This window comes from Sycon ciliatum, chromosome 6 (assembly GCF_964019385.1).
Source record: "Sycon ciliatum chromosome 6, ocSycCili1.1, whole genome shotgun sequence".
Classification (NCBI taxonomy): Eukaryota; Metazoa; Porifera; class Calcarea; order Leucosolenida; family Sycettidae; genus Sycon; species Sycon ciliatum.
The window spans coordinates 14,897,749-14,916,434 of NC_088648.1; the positions used below are offsets into that span (position 1 = coordinate 14,897,749).

The window sequence follows — 18,686 nt, forward strand, 5'->3', positions numbered from 1 at the left end:
TTACGTGTGTGTACCACGTGATACTCAGTGACCCACGTACAGACGTTTTCTGATTCATGACATACCGTGTATGGAGCCAAGCCAGGTTTGGGCCTTTCGCTTCATGCTTTTGTTTGCTCCGTGTGACTAAACACAACATTACAACGTGGGTGCCCTTCATCCACTTTACGTGTATCACTCACGTACGCGTTTCCGTTACGTGGGAACTAAACCTCCCTACTTGGGTGGTCATCCTAGTCCTACTGGATGACTTGCTTTTCAAAGTAGTTTTTTGATAGTAGCTATTGCGGCTTGTTCTGCCCTGGGGAACGAAACGCTATGTCCTTGATACCGGATTCACCTTCAGAATCAGAAGAACTGGATGCATGGTCTCCTTGGGACGCAATGGTTGTCATTTCAAGAGGATAGAGAACAATCCAGGGCCACCACGAAGATTCAGATTTCGAATAATTCAGATATATAAAATAAAATATTATTTCTACGTCCACCACCATGGTAAAAATAATATTGGTGATATCTGCGCAGGCCATCGTTCGTGCAGTCATAGTGGCCACCCATCCGAGGAGCACCATTGTTTGACGCTGGGAAAAACGCGCGGAGAAGAAGATGTCCTTTTCCAAGCCTTCTACACGACTGATTGTAGCCTTGGAGAAGTGTCAGCACGGTTTGAGTGGGATTAACACTAAAACGTGTTTCCTTTCCCTCTGAAAACAGAGAGCACACCGCTACGCCGCCCCACTGTACAAGTGTACAGGCGGTGAACACTTCATTAATTCAATCACAGTATAATGCTACTTCTGTGGAAAATGCATCTGGGTGCGGCTTATATGCCAGAAAATACAGTACTGCCACCACCTGAGCAGCATGCTCAGTTACGCATCATTGGCCTAGCCCGCCTTCCCTTTATCTTAAACTGTTCTGTTTTTGACTTTTTGTTTTGTTTTTGTTCTTCTTCAGAAGCTATTTTTACCTGCCAGGTTACAGTCTGTACGCGTTGGCCACACCGGCTCGCACGCCCGCTCATTCTTGCGTCCTCCTGGTGTCAATCCTGGGGCTACTACTAGTACTACCCGGAATGCCAGTTACCGGCATTCTGTTTAGTGTATTGACCTGCCGATGTCTCAATCTCAGTAATGTATTGGTGTTCGCCGATGACATCATCGTGAGCCCGCTCATTGGCGCTCAAGTACATTACATCAAGAGTCCATAACCCTGGGTTATGGACTCTTGATTACATGTAGTTGCAAGCAATTGTCAGTGGATAAACTCCAGGCAAAGATCTCAACCACCATTTCTTGAATGTTGATGTGGAAGCCGAGGCCGACCACGAGTATTAATTAAAGACTAAAATGATATTCTTTAACAGAGATACTCATGATCAATTCAACCGTCTCTTTCCCGATGTCCAGGCAGCTTGTGTATCAGACTTCAGTATAGACTCCATGAACCGTGATAAGGTGTGAAACTTTGCTCACGAATCCGCTATGGAGATTGTTCATGGGTCGACTCAACGCTCAAACTTGAACAATGCCGGAAAAGCTCTACCCCCTTGTCCTCTGGGCTAAAAGAGACCAGGATGTCGTCCACTACAAAAAGAGCGGGACATCGACAAGAAAATCATCCACGAACAACTTCTTTGCCAAACTGACTGAAGTAGTTATTTTGCACCTCTCGATCACACTCGAACTTAGCCAAAGCAAGGGGAAACTATGGAATTATGCCAAAGCAGGAATCAGCTACATACATGTACATGCCAACCATCCCGATTTGGTCGGGACCATCCCGATGTCGATAGCACATGGCGGCACCCAAATGATTGATTAGAAAAAATTGTACACATTTTCCTACCTACATGTAGTGTGTCATTTCCTCCATACAGGTCGTCCCCCGTTAATACGAGTCCGGTTAGTACATAAACCCCGTTAGTACATAAGAAATCTCAAGTCCCGGACGAAACGTGATCACTTCCATACAAATTGTGTCGGTTAGTACATAACATTTCTCCGTACCCGCATGCCGCCTATCTCAATAGTACATAATTTGTTGGTCTTTTGGCCTTCCACTGGAGACACCTCATGTTCTAGTTTCTACTTGTGGACGCAATTAGCTCAGAAATCAGAGCGCACATCACAAACCGACAAAGCTCTGTTTTTTCCCGAGTGACTGTATACAGGAACGGCTGGACATGACTGTATCATGTAAACTGTAGAATCTTCGCTGACTGTGACTGCTATAACATAATTTTTATGTCATATCGAGGAAATCAAGAATATCTCGCTCCCTAGTCATGGTAGCAAGAGTACATAAACATGTACTCTTGATGGTAGCAAGAAGCACTCAGAAAAGTTGAAAAAAGTGAAAAATTCTGGTACACAAGCAAGTTATGTACACTTTCGTTTAGTACATAAACCCCGTTAATACAATAACATTAAATTTTGTCAAGTCCCAGAGATTATGTATTAACGAGGGACGACCTGTATCAGGTTTGCAACCAGGTTGGTAGGTATGCAGCTATGAAGATCGGTCATGGCTCAACTCCACTCCCAAACTTGAACAATGCCTGAAAATCTCTACCCCCTTGTCCGCTGGGCTAAAAGAGACCAGGATGTCGTTCACAATGGCACAAATCGAAAGGTCTGGGAGACCGACAAGAAAATCAGCTAGCTTGTAGGCGCTAGGCTCAGACGTCGTCCACAGATAAGGAAAGGCCGCTGAAAGGTTTACCAGGACGGACCAACACTAGTAGACCGGAGTAGTGGAGTGTTTAGGAAATAGTAGAAAAAGTAGTTATTTCTCAACTCTTCGAATAACGATGTTACGAAGAGAACAAACTTTTACCAGGAATATATAACGCCCCCCCCCCCCCGGCCATACTCTCGCTTGTACATATGGCTTGCACATAACTCCCCGTGAGTTACCATGGTTACGTACTTTTGATGTCGGGCAAAGGCACCAAGTACTGCGTACCGGTACATGTAGCTATGTATAGGATCTCTTTCCCCTCACCGAGGGGATTATGAAGAATAATCCCCTGGGTCAGGGGATTATCAGCCCTTGAACCCCTGACAAGTCGAGCTATACTGTACACAAATACATTCATGTACAGCCCACACCATTCCTGTCGACTTTACGAGCTACCACTACAGACCCGAAGCCCGATGATTCTCACTTTCTGCCCAACATGCGTGCATGTCCGACACGATAGTACAGACTGCTGTTACATAGTCGGTAGCAGTACAACCATGCATGAAACCATGACGCCCAGGAAGGTATGCAGGCACTCAATCCAGTATCCTGCAGCAGCTTCTGCATCGTCATAGCAATGCGGTGCGAAGAGGACAGAGTTTGCCACGACTGGGTACTGGCACCACAATGCTGTAGGCTCAGACAGATTCTGCTCTGCTCGCCGCGATATTTTGCCAGAAAATGTTGTGGCGAAATCTTCGATAATTTGCCGAGCCTGGCTGGCACCAGAAATGCGATGTTGCTCCGGAAAACGTGTATTTTATCCACTTCCCGTACGTTTCATAAAAATCGCATAATCGGTTTCTCAACAAGGGTTTTCATACACGCGTCCCTGGGTTCTTCCAAACTCATGTCGATCCACAGTGAATCCCAGTGATTTTTCGGTGACATGATCTCGTCCTGGGCAGTGATCATGCCGAGAAACAACGAAATCCAAGTACAGTTCAGATCTCACTTATCCGGTCCACTTTTATCCGGATCCCTCGCCATCCGAAAGAAAATCGTTGGTTACCGATTTACAGCGTATGCCATGCATACCGTAAAGTCTTGTATAAAAGCCGCGGCTTCTAGGACTTTCTTGGTGAAATTTTGCAGGCTTCTATATGAGACAGGTGTTTCTATGTATGTCAACACTAAAACCAGGCTTAGGTGTGATTTGATGGGCCCAAAATTGCGGCTTCTATTCGAGGGCGGCTTCTATTCAAGTGCGGCTTTTATACAAGACTTTACGGTACATACAGTGTGTGTGTGTTCGATTATCTGGTTCCCTCGCCCATCGGGATATTTTTTTGCGGAGAACGGATGTGCGCGGTTATCGATGTTACACAAGAATCTCAATATTGTTGTCCGATTTTCCCGGCAATTTCCGCTTTTTCAATTCTTCGATATTTTGCCGAAATAATTGCTGGCAGAATCTGTCTGGGCCTAACTGGTACACAATACATTCAAGTCACCCTACTATCTGTCCAAAAGCAGGGTGTGTGTGTGTGTGTGTTTGTGTGAGAGAGAGAGAGAGAGAGTTTGAGAGAGAGACAGAGAGAAGACAAGGGCAGCGCTAGCGCTATCTGAGATCCGTGGTGCAGTTACAAAGCGTCGTTCAGCCGATGTGTCTCGCTATTCAGCACTCTGCGCGGTGGCATCTTGTACGTGCTCCGGACTTTGAAGGTGACGTTCTTTCTCCAGCGCGTGAACGTCGTAACGGGTATCCAGGAATAGTAGGACTTCATCTTCTTCTCCCCGCTGATGCCTTCTCCGGTCATGTTAACTGATAGACCATCAACAAGCGGAACTTGAGTCATGCCGTCGGTCGTGTGCGCCAGGCTTGATGGTGTTGTCGGTAGCGAAACGACGAGCCCGTCGAATGGCGATGTCGCTGTTGCTGCTTTCTCCTCACCGGATTCTCCCTCCCCGTCTCCGGAGGACATCTGCTCGTGAAACAATGCGAAAAGGACAGGAATAGCAATGGGATTATGTGAAACTCAGTGGCAGTTACAACATAGGGCACATGGTACTGAGAGAGAGAGAGAGAGAGAGAGAGAGAGAGAGAGAGAGAGAGAGAGAGAGAGAGAGAGAGAGAGAGAGAGAGAGAGAGAGAGAGAGAGAGAGAAAGAGATAGAGAGGGAGAGAGAGAGAGTGAGAGAGAGACACCACACGCGATACATGTATTCTCATCATCTTATCACAGCAGGTTGTGTACGTGTACTATTTCCACCCTTGGACACACCAGAGCTAATAGACATCCTAGCAAAAAGCTTGATGTTGTAACGGTATTACCGTAAGGGGAAAAATACCGAGATTTGGGTTCGACCTTTAGCAAGATGGACGCTAGTTTTAGTGCACTGTTGCCATGAGTACAGCTTTTAATTTGCGCGGTACAACCATTTATGGCGCCATGTACGTGATACAAGGTGAAATGGGTACGCTCTATGCAATATTTGGCCTAAAAAACGTACCGTTTGTCACAACGATAAATCAGCCCCCATGACGCTTTTACGCTGCAGCTTCAACGCTATTTGGGTGATCAAGGCACACGTACCGTAAAAAAATAGCGCTAACGTTGTTTGCTAAGGGTGTCTAATGATACCGTATTACTACAGTACGACTGAGACGATTTTATTGGTTTATCAAGTAATAGATCATTACAACTAATTGATTATTACTATTTCGGTGCTCGACATTGAAAAATTAAAATTAAAAAATAAATCATATCATCTACTAGTTCTCGGCAGGACTTCAGCCTGCTTGGCACAGTTTTACAATATCTGCTTAGCTGCAAAATCAAATGCATCATCCGCGGCCTTCGCCCCGGTCCGCCAGTCAGCCTGACTGACCGAGATGCCGACTGAGTTTTCCGAATTTCCCCGATACAAAATGATGATTTCGCTTAGCACCCTACGTTCATGTGTAGCAGATACCGGCAGGACAGACAGACAGGTACACTGGCACATGTACAACCCCCCCCCCCCCACACACACACACAGACACACGCACGCACACCCACTCACACCCACAGGCAGAGACGAGCAACTCATACCTTCTTGAGGAGTTCTACCATGTCTTCCCGACTGGCAGCTTGTGTTAGCTGCTCCTTGAGCCCTTCCAGCTGCACATAAAGACGCATCAAAATACATACATGCACACACACACACACATGCACACACACACACACACACACACACACACACACACACACACACACACACATACACACACACATACACACACGCACACACACACATTGTCAATGACAGCCGGCTAGGGCCAGGGGTGCTTGACCAGTCGACCAACACCCACACACGATGTAACACTGAACAATGGGGGTGTTGGAGGTGCCCCAAAGCGGAGTATAATACTCTTAAATCAATGCAGGGTGATGCACTCTCACCCTCAACACACCAACACGCCAGCGTAAATCAATGCAGGGGGGGGATTCACTCTTGTCCTCAACACACCAACATAAATCAATGCAGGGGGGGGGGGGTTCACTCTCGCCCTCAACACACCAACATGCCAGCATACCTGAGATGTCAGTGCACCATCCTCCACGGCCATGGTCAACACATCCAAGAGCTTCTCATGCTGGCCCTGAGCAGAGAGGAACGCATAAACACACACAGTAACAGAAACACAGGCACACAACAGCGGCTTGACCGGTGACTCATCAAACAGGTTTCCCATTGGTTACAAGGTGACTCATCAAACAGGTTTTCCATTGCTAACACGTTGAGCCTCGTTTCTATACGTAGCAGAAACGAGGGCACAAAGGACAGAACAGCATTGCCTGAAGGTTGCAAAGGAATTATCAATTTGCAGGCATTGAGAGTTTAAAAAAGTGATGACGAAAAGGCCCATTCAATAACTCAATACTCCACGCCACTGGTATCATTGTTGTCAGCCAATGCCTAGACACCTTCCACAATCGGTGTTCTAAGTACGCAGGGGAGCTCATGGATACCCATTGTTGCAGTTCCACTCACCAGCTTTCCCAGCGTAGACACTAGATAGCTATAGGCAACGGGCAGTATCCTGTGACCAGCTTCATGCTGCTGCTTGACTAGATGTCTGGCTGCCGCCAGGCGTTCATGCCGTGTCTGAAACAGTTACAGGCACAGGCCGAACAAACTAATGAATAAGCTCATGCATATAAACATGTGCACGCAGTGCCACGCACACACATACACACATGTGCACACGCACGCGTGTCCACACCCACACCCACACATGCTTGCACCCATCCACACCAACACCACACACACAGCAAGGAAAGCCCAGCAATGGACCCTGCACAAAAATACGGCCATTGACAGAAGCAAAAGACTCAGATGCCGTTGCATATAATTAGAAAACATCAGACTTTTTTCTTTTGCAATTCTGAGCTAAAGAAGATTGTGACCACCACTGTTGGTGGGTATCGTGTAAAACATTGCAAAATTCGCGTGAGACTTGGCTAGACGGACTTTTCCGCATGGGTGTGAACATCACCACCCTCGAGGATCAAGGTGCAGATGCAGCGTATTGTGTAAAAAAAAACCAAAACCCCTGACTCTGACTCACTCACCTCTAGTTGGTTGGCCCAGTGCGGCAAGTCTCTGGAGTCTTTGTACTCTTTTTCAGTCCAACCAGGTACATTAGCCTGGGTGTAGGGCACTGGTGGATCAGTTACCTCATCCTCAGAGCCGGCATCATTCGGATCCTGCGCACAATACAGACGTGGCACGCACACCCCACCCGCACAAACGTACAAGCATGCATGTGCACACATACGTTGCCTAAACTGCGAATAAAGATAGCTCAGAAAAGTAATGGAACACATTTGTGTGAGTTCATGTGTGCATGTGTGCATGTGTGTGTGTGCGCGCGTGTGTGTGTTTGCGTGTTCGTGTGCGTGTGTATGTATGTATGTATGTATGTATGTATGTATGCGTGTGTGTGTGGGGGGGGGGGAGTGTACGTACAAATGCCTGTGTTCAAGTAAACATTATTGAGATCATCCGTGAGATCACAAAATTTAATGCCAGCAATGAGCATCACAAGTTTACTACTTCAAAGTCAGCATGTGACATGCATGAACTATCTTCACCAATGCTCTCGTTGGAGACTGCAAAGTTAAACCAGTGAGTGTAGCAGTAACAACAGCAGCAACAGCAAGAGCAACAACAGCAATAACAGCAGCAGCAGCAACAGCAGCAGCAGCAGGAAAATAATGCAGCAGGAAGAGGATCACAGTAAAACGTACATGAATGCTGAGCGCGGTGACACAGAGAGAGGCAAGGGTCGGGGTTAGGTCCACGCCGTCGCGCATCACAGTGAACGCAGCCTCGTACACCTCTGTTAGTAGATCTGCACATACACAACAGTGTTCAAACATAATACAAACAAATTTTAAATAATGCTGGGACTGTACAAACACATGTATAAGCAAGCAAGAAAGCGCGCGCACGCACACACACACACACACACACACACACACGCGCACACATACACACTTTAGCATAGAGGGCACATATTGCTCATTGAGCCACAAAGTACATGCACACACGCACACCCTACGTACCTGGATTTTCCTGATACTTGGCCAGAGCATAGTCCAGTAGCTGAGTGTATGTAGCCGCTGGGGGCCACACAGAGTATTCATACTGAACACGGAAACAAAGGATGTGGATATAGAGCACATGTGCACACACACACACACACACACACACACACACACACACACACACACACACACACACACACACACACACACACACACACACACACACACACACACACACGTGTGCACCAGCAAACGTGGGAACGTCAAGTTTTGAGTATGGGAAATAAGTCTAGACAGTACGCAGGTGTCGTGCATGACTGCATGACAGTACATTGATTGCAACGGAACACATTTCGGTTGTTGAGCTCTTTGTCCGCTGAAGGCCGACGAAAGAAAGTTCGTACGACTTTCGTTACTCAGGACTATTATGGCAAAATCTTCCAGTTTTTTGTTGCGCGCAACCTCTTGACTAAACCCATCGGATCATAGAGTCACAAACTACTAAACCTAAAACTACCGCAATGCCCTGTATAAAACCGTGCTTCTGTGTCACGGCGCGCTTCGAATAATCGGCTTCTATTCGAGTTATGCTTTAATTTATACGCGCCATTACGGTGGTCTACAACTACAACTAGGAATTCTTTCTTTACCTTGTTCATAAGAAGATCGAGTGCGGTGTCCAGCTGGCCGAGACGAAGACACGCGATGACGGCATTGTGACTAATGGAGTGAGAACCACCGCCGAGGTCCGACGATGACGAGCGGTATCTGAGTATTAAACACATACACAAACGCACACGAAGACACGCACACGAAGACAGACACACACACACATACACACACACACACACACACACACACACACATGTGCACACACAAGCACGCACACGCACACACACACATGCGCACCCAAACTTGTACAGCGCCCCAGGATCAACGTCGAAGATCTCCGGTCAATCCCCCTTGCCAAATCAGACCTGACCACTTCAAGAAGTACATGCGAACACCAAGTACTGATCAGCATGCAGGCTAACTGTTAGCCGAGCTGTTTTGGAAGGCCTGCATTCGACATGAGTCACACTGAAACAGTACAGCAGAAACAGTACTAGTAGTTCGTATGCTGGGAATCAGCCTCGCACAGGACCGGAGAACGAAACAATAATGGCGCCCGCACATTTCCACACAACTGCGACCTATGAAGCGCGAGATCAGAAGCCAAGCCTACCTTTTATGCAACATCATCACCGCGGCCAGTTCATCAGTATTCTGGCAGACACTGTACAGCTGCACAGGAGCATAGAACACAGAAACAAAGAGTATGATTGCCTGGCACATGCAAGTCTGCATTAAGATGAACACGCACACACGCACAGACACACACACACTGAAACACACACACACACACACCACACACACACGCGCGCGCACAGAGACCACTTACATAGGAGACGGCAATGGGGGCGATGCGGGGAATGTATCGAATATGCTCCGCTGCGAGCTCATCAACAATCGACTTGTACAGGACCCCTAAAAGCAAACAGAAAAGCACAGTAAAAAAACTTGTGAAACATAGTGACACCATGCATACAGTCAACTTCGCTAATAACGACTGCGGATATAACGACAATTCGCGAATAACGACAGAATTTCCATGCCCAGAGCAAAGTCCATACTCCCTGTATACATATAATGAGACTTCGGGTACAACGACACTTCGCGAATAAGGACACTTTTCTGATGCCCGGCCGAGTATCGTTATATGCAAAGTAGACTGTACATATACCAGGGGCGTCACACACGGTACGACCACTTTTCGTCCATGATGGTCCGCCTAGAGGGCCTGTAGAGCGCTAAAACGTGCCCTGTTGGCCGAAAAATCCGATATTTTTCTCCCCCGGGGGACACTCCACGGACCCCGGCAATGCGTCGGCGACAGCGGAAACGCAAGCATAACATGCCACAGTAAAGTCTGAAAGGATGCATCCCCCCCCCCCCCCCCCTCCAGCTTTTACAGTATGTGTGTACATGCACGTCCACATACAAACCGAGGCACATACAAACCGAGGCACATACAAACCGAGGCACATACAAACCGAGGCACATACAAACCGAGGCACATACAAACCGAGGCACATACAAACCGAGGCACATACAAACCGAGGCACATACAAACCGAGGCACATACAAACCGAGGCACATACAAACCGAGGCACATACAAACCGAGGCACATACAAACCGAGGCACATACAAACCGAGGCACATACAAACCGAGGCACATACAAACCGAGGCACATACAAACCGAGGCACATACAAACCGAGGCACATACAAACCGAGGCACATACAAACCGAGGCACATACAAACCGAGGCACATACAAACCGAGGCACATACAAACCGAGGCACATACAAACCGAGGCACATACAAACCGAGGCACATACAAACCGAGGCACATACAAACCGAGGCACATACAAACCGAGGCACATACAAACCGAGGCACATACAAACCGAGGCACATACAAACCGAGGCACATACAAACCGAGGCACATACAAACCGAGGCACATACAAACCGAGGCACATACAAACCGAGGCACATACCTTTCTGCCCGTCGAAAACGGACACCTCGCTGAGCTCGCCATCAAGCTGCGTCCGGTCCTCCGGAGTCATGAAATGTTCCTTTTGATAAGCCAGCCGGCCAAGGGGGATCGGCAATTTGGGAGTAGTCCTTTGCCGTTTAACCGTTCGCACTTGTATGACGGTAGCACTGCTGGTTGCACTGGGAATGCAAGCGGCAGTGAGCGGGGCAGGGCATGATGGGGCACCGCTGGTGGCTGTGCATGCTGTGCGATTGAGAGAGAGAAAGAGAGAGAGAGAGAGAGTGTATGTGTGTGTGTGTGTGTGTGTGTGTGTGTGTGTGTGTGTGTGTGTGTGTGTGTGTGTGTGTGTGTGTGTGTGAGAGAGAGAGAGAGAGAGAGAGAGAGAGAGAGAGAGAGAGAGAGAGAGAGAGAGAGAGAGAGAGAGAGAGAGAGAGCAGGGACAAACACAACCGACACGGCACAGATCGCAAGCATGTAATGTTAGGGAGATGGATATCGCCAAGAGTAGATAAACAAGAGTGTGCAACTCCGATCTCTCCTGCACAATCTGCAGATACCGCCGCCCACGGCGGAATTTTTTGTTGACGTCACCTTTTTTCAGAGAAACGCGCATGTTGCCGCAGAGCAGTGTGAGAGCACGTGCTGGGCACCGACCTTGTAGTGTAAAGCCCGGCCAAGAGCACGAGGGAAAACTTTCCGAAAGACTCGCAGCGCGTGCGTCGTCGAAAAGATTACGTCAACAAAAAATTCCGCCGTGGGCCTACCCATCCGCGAGTTGCACACTCTTGTTTATCTACTCTTGATATCGCCCCTCTCCAACTTTGTGAAATCTCAATTCTGCATAAGTGCATCACACAAATTATAAAACAGACGAGTATGTCACTATGTTTCTGAAGTCTGTTTTGCTGCGGCTATTGATCCATTTCTGGACTTCGATGTAAAATAAAATAAATAAATAAATGCACCTTGATACTCTGGAAAATTTTCCAGAACACCGTAGGCAGTAAACTGTGCTGCGTGTGCGATACTCCGCAGTGTGTGCAGTGTGTGCAATACTTTGCAGTAGAACTGAGCTATTCTCACAGGATTATACTAGTACTGTCTACAGTGCACATTGAGAATGAAGAATTGGCAAGATTCGAGTTTCGAAATTCTTCAACACGCATCGAGCCCATCGCGTCATTGCAGTCACTTTACAATGCAGAAGAACGACCCCGTTATCCCAATACTCAGCTGACCCGTCATCTGTAGGATGAATTAGAGAATCTAGCAATTCACCAATGCCAGTGCAGAATCGTATCAATATTGCGATCGATGAAATGTTGCTTTTTGGGGAATTTTCGAATCCACCTAAGAAGCTTACCTCGTAGAAGCAGCTGCGAAGGGCGACCAAAGAGACTCAACATGTTTATCCCACGGTAATATTAGATAAAGAAGACTAATTAGTAGCCCATTGCTATGGAAGGAAGCAAGCAGCAATAACTTTGGTCTTTGATCAGTGAGATGTTCAATGCCAATCAAGCTCAGTCAAAATCAAAGCGAACCAGGGTCAGCAAAAGTCAGTGCAGTGCTGCTTGACGAAAAATATGAAATCTCGCGTGACGTCACAATTTGGGAGGATTTATCAGATTTCGAAGTGCAAACTGCGAGAAATTTGCGTCGAATGTGGCGTGAAACCAGGGAGTCGTGCAACTCCCTGCGTGAAACCGTAGGTAAAAATTTTTTCTGAAATTTGCAACGTCGTCGTCATCTTCATTTCTCAATTGGCTTTGTGGCATCATGAGTCCTCCAGGGTCGATGCCTGCAATCAAGAGTTCATAAGGGGGGGGGTTATGGACTCTTGCTGCAATGGATTCCAAGTGCCCGGCAATGCTGGTTATTTCTGATAGTAGTGATACATATCACCAAGAGCACATAACCATGACCGATTGTTATGTACCCCTGCTATCACGACATGTATCATCTTGTTGCGGCTCGGCAAAACGGGGACGAGGAACGAAGGGGAAACGAGAAGTGCATCGCTCGAGCTCATTGAAACTTGAAACAGGTGGTCTGACTCTCTGACACAGCTTGCCTCAGATGGTCAGAATTGACTAAAACCTCTTTTCATCGGTTTGAGGGAAAGATGACCTGTTTTACCCCGGCTTTTACCGGCCTTCTTACATTCTGCATGGTGCGTTTTGAATACTAACAGTTAAAAAAGACCAATCACCACTGCCACGGATGTAAACTTAGCACATCTTCTTGCGACGTCACAAGAAACAGGTGCTTGTCAAGTATCTCTAATGATTTGATATCCAAGTTATACTGAGCTGGGCTTCAGAACTGTCACGAGCCAGTGGTGCAGGAATACTCCATCATCAAGCTACATGTACGCTCTGATCAAGTTGGTCATCCTGATCCGAGACTGTCATGACGGCGAAAGTAGCTTGCTGCACACGAAGAGTACACAAGACGTAACAAAAGCTGTTTCTGAAAACTTCGTCCGGACAGAGATCAATGGCATACATTCACCGGTCAGAGTGGGAGGTAACAAGAAGGGAAAGTAAAAAGTCACTTCGAAGTAAAATAGCAATGAAAAATATCAATTGTGCACTCATAACCATGTATAAACAATCGGTTATTTAAATACTTTAAATCGAAGTAAAAAACAAATATTATACATAGAAAACGACTGGGCCTGGGGAACAAAACCGTTCCACAAATTAAAGTTTCTGACCATGACCCACTCCGCCTGGTAAAAGAAGCAATAGCACTGTATGCAAGCCATCAATGAGTAGTCTGTGTAAGAGGTTGATCTACCAAAAACCAAAATATGGGTTTTGTCACTGCGAGGAAAAAGTGGCAACGGTGAAGATGATATCATGATGGGCTACATGCTGGTACACACACGCACACGCACACCCACACATGCACGCACACCCACCCACACACACTCTCTCTCTCTCTCTCTCTCTCTCTCTCTCTCTCTCTCTCTGTGTTGCGGAAAGACTACGCCAGCTTGGGAAGTAGGCGAATGGACGATTTGCCGTGTAGCTCGGCACGAAAGTAAACCGGGAAGACACTTTTGTCAATGCTGATCGTCTCTGTTGCTCCGGTACGCTCATGCAGGGCAGTTGCGGTGAGCGTTGTGTGGTCCAGTGTTAGATGAATGATGTCACCTTTCCTCCACGGCTGACCCAACGCACCACCAGTGGTCAGCGGTATGGACTCGACCGTCGGTGCCCATCCGTTGAACACCTTGGGGTGCTGCCAGCTCCCGGTGTGGGCAATGGACGTGCTGGTGTTCACAAAGCCCAGGAAAGGCTCACCGGCGGTGATTTCCACGTGGAGCATGACTGGGGGTGGCCTCGCTGTGACCGTGTACCACTTGCCCTCTGCGGCTTGATCCCGGGTAGCCACTTGACCCGCGTTGGAAAGGGCAACAGACTTTGATTTGGCGCCAGTATTAAAGCTGATGACTTGGCAAGCGGACAAATTCACTCCACCGTCCTTGTCACTGGCAGACGTTGCTTGGTGCAGCGAGGACCATTTTAGAAGCTTGGCGCCTCGTTGCAGTTCGGGTTCAAACTTGAAGCCCAGCTTGTAGTCTGCGACATCTCTGGGTTTCTTGTCACTGGATTTCTTTCCCTCTTGCACCTCATCGCACTTGTCCTCGTCTGTATCACCGGTGCTGCTGCTGCCGAAGTTGGAGAGAACCTGTAATGCATCAATGTCATCAAGTTGTTTGCTCAGGTGAAGGGCAGCGTTGTATCGGCGAAACTCATCTTCTCTGTAACCCTGGATCTCTTCCAATTGCTTGACAACGCTCCAACGTGCTCGGTCTAAGTCACGGCGTAGCTCTTCACCTCTTCCCTCGATGATCTTCACAGCAGCCGCCACGTCAGCATTGATCTTGGCAGATATGTTCTCAGTCTCGGAGTTGACGGACTGAATGCGACCTTTGACTTCCTTGATCCCCTCTGACAAGCAAACCATTTCACGTTTCCATGTTGCTCTCTGATCAGTTTGTCTCAGACCTTCGGCAGCTGTGCCTATCTCCACGACATCATGATCACTATGTAGCGTGTGCTGCTCGCAGCATCTATCACACATCAACAAATTGCAAGATTTACAGTAGGATGTTTGGTGCTCCGTATGCAGCGGACACAGAGAGCTGCGTTTCGACGAAACGGTAGCCAGTTCATGGTCGTGACGATCCTTCCTGCGCCTGTGTGCTATCGAGTGTAAGCTACACAGGAGGAGGTCGCAAGTCAGGCAGCGCTTTTCAGCCGGTTCGTCAACATCCTCACAGTCCGAATTCTGGCAAAACAATGCCTCGTCGCTCGGCTGCGAATCGCTTCGTTCTGACCCATCTTCCACCTCCTCCTGGTGTGGACTGGCAGTTGATTGTTGAGTCGGCCAGCTGACGAGGCATTCAGTGAGTTTACGACCTGGGCCAGGGCGAGGTGTGACTGTTTGACATCGAGCACAGCGAATAGTGTTGTCGTAGCTCAGAAATTGCTCAGCACAGGATTTGCATGACAGGTGCAGACATTTGAGGATTTTCAACTGACGAGCAGAGCCGGATTCACCATCTCCATTGCACTGGCAAAATGCGCATCTCCCATCGTCAGGAACAGCCCAGAAAACTGTAGCTGTATCGCTATTCGCAGGCATTGCACAAAAAATAATGGTCACTTCAAGCAAGCCGCGAAAACAAAATTTCCAAATTAAAATTCCACAGTGCAGAGAGGTCGACCGGTCGCGCGCGACTCGTACCCGACAAACCACAAAAAGCCTGGAAAGTGTGTATGTCCACGTGTACTGCACTGCGCTGGTTGTTTGATTTGGGAGGCCAAGCACATAAACAGGAGGTAACCACGAACAACACAGATATCATAAGAATCTAGAACGTCAAAGAATCCGGGCCGCTTGGCAAGTATTAGTTGGCAGACCACCATTCCTGCTACATCGGACTTGCGGGGACTGCGAAAGATTTCCCTGCCATGCCATCAGGAGGATTCAGGACTGAGGTGACATGATGATCTGAATTACAAGTAGTGAATAAGTTAATTTTGAGCCAGTAGGTGCAGTGTTCTGGATTTACAATTAGGATGATGTGCGATACTCGATCGGATTGATAGCCTTGGCTTGAGAGAGTGCGTTTAGCTACGTGTCCTCCGATCGAGTAAGTAATCAGCCACTTCACTCGCCAATGCAGGTAAATAATTTTAGAGCAATAATCTACAGCTATAGCTATGGCCATTCAGGGTGTGGAAAATACCAGGATTGTGATGGATTCACTTTCGCACTTTTGTTTTTAAATTCTACAAAATTTTGCTTCACCAGCTATACACTATAAATACAGGCGGCTGAGGCATTTGTGTACCTCTAGTAGTAGTAGGCTCTACTACTGTCAGTCTGGAATGTCGTCTCCAACAGATTTGTGTAGCTGCGTCACGTAAATCTTTGTTCCACGTCCAGTGATGCATGATGGTGTGGTGCCACACAGAGACTGACGATAAAACATAATCAAGAAATCTTCAGTCTTGCCGGGCCGAGAGGGAATTCTCGAACTTTCTTGATCTACAACTTTACTGTTTGACTTCTCTATCTCCTACACTGCGAATAGCCGACTTAACGGCGCCAATTTTTGGGCCCAACCCAGGCTATCATCGGGGCCGCATGGTGAACAAGAGGGTTTGCAGTGCAGAGACTGCTTGGGAGGTGGAGAAGCCGTTATACTCAGTACATATAACGGTAAAGTGGTTGTGTTGGAGATCACGCACAATTCGAAAACTTTCTCGACTCTTGAAAAAATAATGGCAAATGACATCACTCGCAAAGTTGAAGGTCTGATTCAGAACATGGCATTGTATAATAGTGCCCAGCTTCAGTAGAACATGGAGTTTTGCATGGATGGGAAAAATACTTTAAAATAGTGCCAGCAAGTATGCAAAATATTTATAAAAGAAAAAAGAATCTCATGATTTTAGTCTTGCGATACGGAACACAGTAAAATTATATTATAGAACTATTTACTTCAAGTACTAGATCCCAGATGTCACGGTGGGATTTCACGGTCAGAATACTAGAGTCATGGTTTAGTACATAGACGTGCAGGGCTCTCTCGGCGCAAATGATTGTTCAAGCTATGTCATAGTTTACATCCACATCAAGTTTCTTTGTAGCCACCATAAGTTATTATTACGGTCAAGTGGAAATAGTACGGGAAAACTTTCATCGTAGTCAAAAGGTTGTTACATTAGTGTTGGGTCAATCTGGAATTCTGAATACTCGGGATACGTACTCAAAGATAAGAACATTAATTTTTTTTAAATAAAGCAGGTTATACTTCGAAGTAATTTATATGTCTGTTTTCTGGTTCGCTTCGCCATGGATAATCTGCTTGCAACTTCTAGAGCGTGGGAGTCAGGCTCGTATGTATTATAGTCTCCACTGGGATGACGGTGGTAGTGGTGTAATACACTCGGCGAGATGCAGAAATTCGATCGCTGGGAAACCATTTATACGACTCCCCAATAAGAGCTTGAGCGGCGAAAGCCAGCTAGCCAAGTCACCTGCAGGGGCCGGCTGTCATGATGATGATGATGATGACTATCACCAGTAGAAGCTGGAGCAGCACATCTGGTTCAGGCGGTTGGATATATGCCCGGTGATCGCCACTGCACAACACAAGTCACACTTTATGCACGACCAACGTAGAAAGTCACTCGGTCTGGCAGAATGTTCGGCAATTCTTGCAGCTCCACATTACGACAAAGACTCACAGCGATGCTTCCAAATGAGCCTCATGTCTGGTTGGTGGTGTCGACTCACCACTGTTGGAGCGGCGACCACCAGGCAGGAGCTGCGGCGGCTGACCGCTCCACATTACAAAGTAGACTCACAGCGATGCTTCCAGCTGAATGACACGCGTAGTCGGCGGTGTCGACTCGCCACTGTTGCCGGGGGCGACCAGGTTGGAGCTGGGGCGCTGGCTGCCGATGTGCGTTGCCGTGGGCGATTGCTCGGCGGCCGTTGCCGGCGGAGCACCTATGGAGATGGCCGCCTGACTGGCCTGTATCAGCATGGCCCCAGAGGTGCTCGCCACTGCCACGTTGCCGTGGTTACGCAGGTCGCCGGAGGACCCGCCGCCGCCGCTGTTGTGGCTGCGTGTGCGGTTCAGTAGCGGCGTCACCAGGCTGCCCAGGAACGCGCGGCCCGACGTGATCAGCTCGCCGAAGCCGTAGGCGTGCGAGAAGGCGTAACCCGTGGTGACCGTGGACGCGGTGGACCCGATGCTGGCCAGGCGACGGTGACGCTTGATGGAGGGTGACGGCGATGTCATATCCCGTGCTGTGGTGGATGACGTGTCGGATATGACCACCTTGGGCACCTTCACGTCGTCCTTCTCTTCCGGCGGCTCGTAGCCAGCGCGCAGCAAGTCCACGAGGAACGGGTGCACCTGTGTACAGCATGGGACACGCGCGCGCACACACACACACACACACACACACACACACACACACACACACACACACACACACACACACACACACACACACACACACACACATACACACACACACACAACGACAGCACAACAGATTATGAAATAGGAATCGTTCTGTGATGAGCCACAACTTTGCTTCGTGTCCAATTGCAAGTGCATTGTGTTGTGTACTGGATGGTGTATTCCCTTTTTTTCCCAGACAAACATTTCCAGGGACAGAGTAGGAAAACAATACAATAATGTTGGTGAAGCCCTGGCTGGTACAACAGCACTATTTGAAAAGCAGCACGACACCACAACGCTGCC

General features: G+C 48.0%; 2 protein-coding genes across 3 annotated transcripts in view; both read right to left on the reverse strand.

Moving 5' to 3' along the window:
- Window positions 1-4,083: 4,083 nt before the first annotated feature.
- Window positions 4,084-12,404, reverse strand: LOC135819453 (uncharacterized). Its single transcript, XM_065332665.1, has 12 exons — window positions 12,246-12,404; window positions 10,883-11,125; window positions 9,723-9,808; window positions 9,507-9,565; window positions 8,932-9,049; window positions 8,300-8,381; window positions 7,982-8,085; window positions 7,304-7,438; window positions 6,723-6,836; window positions 6,265-6,330; window positions 5,780-5,848; window positions 4,084-4,670 (listed from the first exon to the last, which is right to left on the reverse strand). Exons 1-12 carry the CDS (start codon window positions 12,286-12,288, stop codon window positions 4,329-4,331), a joined length of 1,461 nt encoding a protein of 486 aa, XP_065188737.1. The 5' UTR covers window positions 12,289-12,404; the 3' UTR covers window positions 4,084-4,328.
- A 4,220-nt stretch (window positions 12,405-16,624) lies between these two features.
- LOC135819454 (phospholipid-transporting ATPase ID-like) overlaps window positions 16,625-18,686 on the reverse strand; it is a 69,142-nt gene continuing 67,080 nt past the window's right edge. For both annotated transcript variants that reach the window (XM_065332666.1, XM_065332667.1), the window contains exon 36: window positions 16,625-18,332. In XM_065332666.1, coding sequence (XP_065188738.1) covers window positions 17,772-18,332 — 561 coding nt within the window. In that variant the 3' untranslated portion in view covers window positions 16,625-17,771. The remainder of the gene's footprint in view (window positions 18,333-18,686) is intronic.

What these genes read in the sequence shown, in the direction of transcription:
- LOC135819453 (XM_065332665.1), bottom strand. Translation starts at nt 12,288, where the DNA reads ATGTTGAGTCTCTTTGGTCGCCCTTCGCAGCTGCTTCTACGAG. An exon ending in CCCCCATTGCCGTCTCCTAT is followed by an intron (nt 9,566 to 9,722) that starts GTAAGTGGTCTC and finishes GCTCCTGTGCAG; the next exon opens with CTGTACAGTGTCTGCCAGAA. An exon ending in CAAGTATCAGGAAAATCCAG is followed by an intron (nt 8,086 to 8,299) that starts GTACGTAGGGTG and finishes GTGTATGTGCAG; the next exon opens with ATCTACTAACAGAGGTGTAC.